The 1151-nt window shown below is 41.6% G+C and overlaps 1 protein-coding gene across 1 annotated transcript; it reads left to right on the top strand.

Moving 5' to 3' along the window:
• The first annotated feature begins 166 nt into the window (after positions 1–166).
• LOC21383710 (eukaryotic initiation factor 4A-6) lies at positions 167–1094 on the top strand. Its single transcript, XM_010114795.2, has one exon. It carries the CDS (start codon positions 182–184, stop codon positions 827–829), a length of 648 nt encoding a protein of 215 aa, XP_010113097.2. The 5' UTR covers positions 167–181; the 3' UTR covers positions 830–1094.
• The last annotated feature ends 57 nt before the right edge of the window (positions 1095–1151 follow it).

Raw genomic sequence — 1151 nt, 5'->3', positions numbered from 1 at the left:
GTATTGATGGTTTACTGGTTTCTTTCTCTCTGTCTCTCTCTCACAGTTTAACATTGCTGCTATGCCTGTCTTTTCATGTTGGATTTCTTATACCCACCATCTTAGAAATATACTTCATTCCATCTCGTTAACATGCTGGTGGCATAAGTTTATTTATTTATTTTTTTCTGACAATACTTTTATGCATTTTCAGATCTATGACATTTTTCAGCTGCTACCATCCAAGATTCAGGTCGGTGTTTTCTCTGCCACAATGCCACCTGAGGCTCTTGAGATCACCAGGAAGTTCATGAACAAGCCTGTAAGGATTTTGGTGAAACGTGATGAGCTCACCCTCGAGGGTATCAAGCAGTTTCATGTCAATGTTGAAAAGGAGGAATGGAAGCTTGAGACGCTCTGTGATCTTTATGAGACACTAGCAATTACCCAGAGTGTTATCTTTGTGAACACGAGGCGGAAGGTTGACTGGCTCACTGACAAGATGCGCAGCAGAGACCACACGGTTTCTGCCACCCATGGAGACATGGACCAAAACACCAGAGACATTATCATGAGGGAGTTCCGATCCGGTTCCTCCCGCGTGCTTATAACTACTGATCTGTTGGCCCGTGGTATTGATGTGCAGCAGGTTTCTCTTGTGATAAATTATGATCTCCCAACACAGCCAGAAAACTACCTCCATCGTATTGGTCGTAGTGGACGATTCGGGAGAAAGGGTGTTGCCATCAATTTCGTGACCAGGGATGACGAAAAGATGCTGTTCGACATCCAGAAGTTTTACAATGTTGTAGTTGAAGAGCTGCCGGCAAATGTTGCTGATCTCCTTTAAAGATCAGGTTTTTGTTCGGTTGTGGTGGTGAAAGGCTTTTTAATTTGGAAGCCATAATTATTTTCTTTCTTGTAGGTTAAGGGTCATTATTAGAATGGATTGAACTTACCCGGGAGTTGTGGGAGTTTCCCCAATTCTTGTTTTGGGTTTAGAAGAAAACCATTATTGCAAATTTTGTTTCATGCTTTGGTACTTTTAGCGTCTATTGTCCCGGACAAACTTTAAAAAACTGATTGTTGTTTGGAGTGAAATTATTCTGTGCAAAGTTTGCTCTTGCATGTTAATCTCTTCTAGTGACGCGATAGTAGTTCTTTGTGGAATT

Source organism: Morus notabilis, unplaced genomic scaffold (assembly GCF_000414095.1).
Source record: "Morus notabilis unplaced genomic scaffold, ASM41409v2 C11381566, whole genome shotgun sequence".
Lineage (NCBI taxonomy): Eukaryota > Viridiplantae > Streptophyta > Magnoliopsida > Rosales > Moraceae > Morus > Morus notabilis.
Note: the sequence above shows the minus strand (reverse complement) of the source record. Positions and strands in the feature narration are given on the sequence as shown.

Coding starts and splice junctions, on each gene's coding strand:
- LOC21383710 (XM_010114795.2), top strand. CDS start 182: ATGCATTTTCAGATCTATGACATTTTTCAGCTGCTACCATCCAAGATT.